This window comes from Corvus brachyrhynchos, unplaced genomic scaffold (assembly GCF_000691975.1).
Source record: "Corvus brachyrhynchos isolate BGI_N302 unplaced genomic scaffold, ASM69197v1 scaffold346, whole genome shotgun sequence".
Lineage (NCBI taxonomy): Eukaryota > Metazoa > Chordata > Aves > Passeriformes > Corvidae > Corvus > Corvus brachyrhynchos.
The window spans coordinates 5660118-5661921 of NW_008238644.1; the positions used below are offsets into that span (position 1 = coordinate 5660118).

The following is a 1804-nucleotide window of genomic DNA, read 5'->3' on the forward strand; positions in this document are numbered from 1 at the left end:
CCCGGGGGGCGGACGCCCTCCCCGCCTCTGGATACACTCAAGTCAATCTGAATAGCGGCAAATTGCTATACCAAAAAAATTACATGCCGGATAGCCAACAAGTGCAGTCTGATGATTCTTATCAGTCATGTCATTTCAATAATGGAGAGGGGCGCTTTCATTTCCAACGAGGTACACTCAGTACGGATGATGGCAGGCTCATTAGTTTTGATTCAGTGGGTTCATTGTCAGTTAGTTCTAGCAATTACAGTTCTTTAAGTTTAAAGTCTTGTGAAAAGGACGGCGAGGATGATATTAATGATGATTTCTTGGCCCACTGCAGTCCCAAGCTAGTGATCCAGCAGAGCATAGATGAAATCACCCCTTTGAAGGAGTCCACGGACCTTTTAGACATTTCCAACTTCACGCCTGATAGGTTCCGCCAGTCGTCGCTTTCGGAGATGTCCCCTCCAGACACTCCCAACCTGTCCCCGCAGATAGCTGGCTCTGATGCCAAGCCTCTGGGCACCCTGAAGGGCTTTCAGGAGAGCCCCCAGGCCACCCTCAACAGCTCCGAGAAGGTCAAGTGGAACTGTGGGGTCCTGCAGACCGAGGATCAGGCAGATAATGGGTTTGCTTTAAATAATCACCAGTTCCAGTTCCATATGTTCAACGATGAAGATTCTGTCAGCCTTCTCGAAAAGAGTCCATGCTTGTCAACATTTAATGAGCCATCTGGTCAAATTAGCACCAATAGCAAAGTGTCAAAATCGAAGAGGAAAAGTTCATCCAGCAAGAATGTGGGTACAAACCAAAGCTCTTCCCAGAAAGCCACCCGGAAAAAATCGCCCAAAACCAACAAAGGAACCGATAAGCCGCAAGGGAAAAACTCCAGGCAGGCACCCAAATCCACCAGGAAAGGGAAAAACACAGCGGGAGTCAACGGCGAGAAGGCTCCGGCTGTTGGTGGCAGGGCGGTCACTCAGCTGGGCACCGTGGCCACGGCCACCAAGGGCGTGACCGAGGGCACTCAGCACTGCGGCCCGGCCGGGGTGAAGCTGGGCAAGCACAACGGGCTCTCCGGAGAGTGGGCGCTGGGAAAAGAGGGGGGCACGGGCTGGTCGGAAGCCAGCCTGGGCAACGCCACCAGCCTCCTGGACGACGACCAGAGGGAGTTCGAGGAGCCTTCCAACATCCTGTCCAACATCGCGTCGGGAATGGCCGATGTCCAGAGGTTTATGATGGCCTCCATTGAGCCCCTGTGGGGGCCCGTCGGCCACAACAGCGTTCCCGACATATTCCGGTCACCGGAGTCCAACAGCCTGAAACTGAAAACTCTTAAAATTTTGGCAGGGACATCCCAAGAGTCGAAGAAGAAGGCGAACGGTGGCTCGCCGGGGGCGGCGAAGAACCACAAGTCAAACAACAAGGGCTCAAGCAAAAACAGCAAAGCCGTGACCTGCGACCCCGGTCGCCCCAACTGCTCCACCGGCTTCACCACGGACATTCATGCTCCCTTTTTTGATAAAAACTATAGTAACCTGAGCACTTTAGGCAATAATGGACCTACCCATAAAAAACTCTACCGTCATAAATCCAGTTCGAAATCACTGAGGGATGAGAACTGTAAAATCAAGCGGACGGACCGTGAACAGCCCCACAAGGACCCACCCGTGACAGCTGCTTTTGAGAAACTGAGGTAATGCTGCACCAAACTGGCTGGAATGCCCCTAACCTCCCTCCCACCTGCTAGGCCCGCTGTTCCTCAGTTTTTCCTTCCTGAAAGCAAAAGTTTGCATGAAAAAAAAAAAAAAAAAAAAAAAAA

The 1804-nt window shown here is 52.1% G+C and overlaps 1 protein-coding gene across 1 annotated transcript in view; it reads left to right on the forward strand.

Annotated features, from left to right (window-relative positions):
- The window catches only part of KIAA2022 (KIAA2022 ortholog), a 175419-nt gene that overhangs the window by 171115 nt on the left and 2500 nt on the right, over positions 1–1804 (forward strand). The window contains exon 6 of the mRNA XM_008636274.2: positions 8–1678. Coding sequence (XP_008634496.1) covers positions 8–1678 — 1671 coding nt within the window. The remainder of the gene's footprint in view (positions 1–7; positions 1679–1804) is intronic.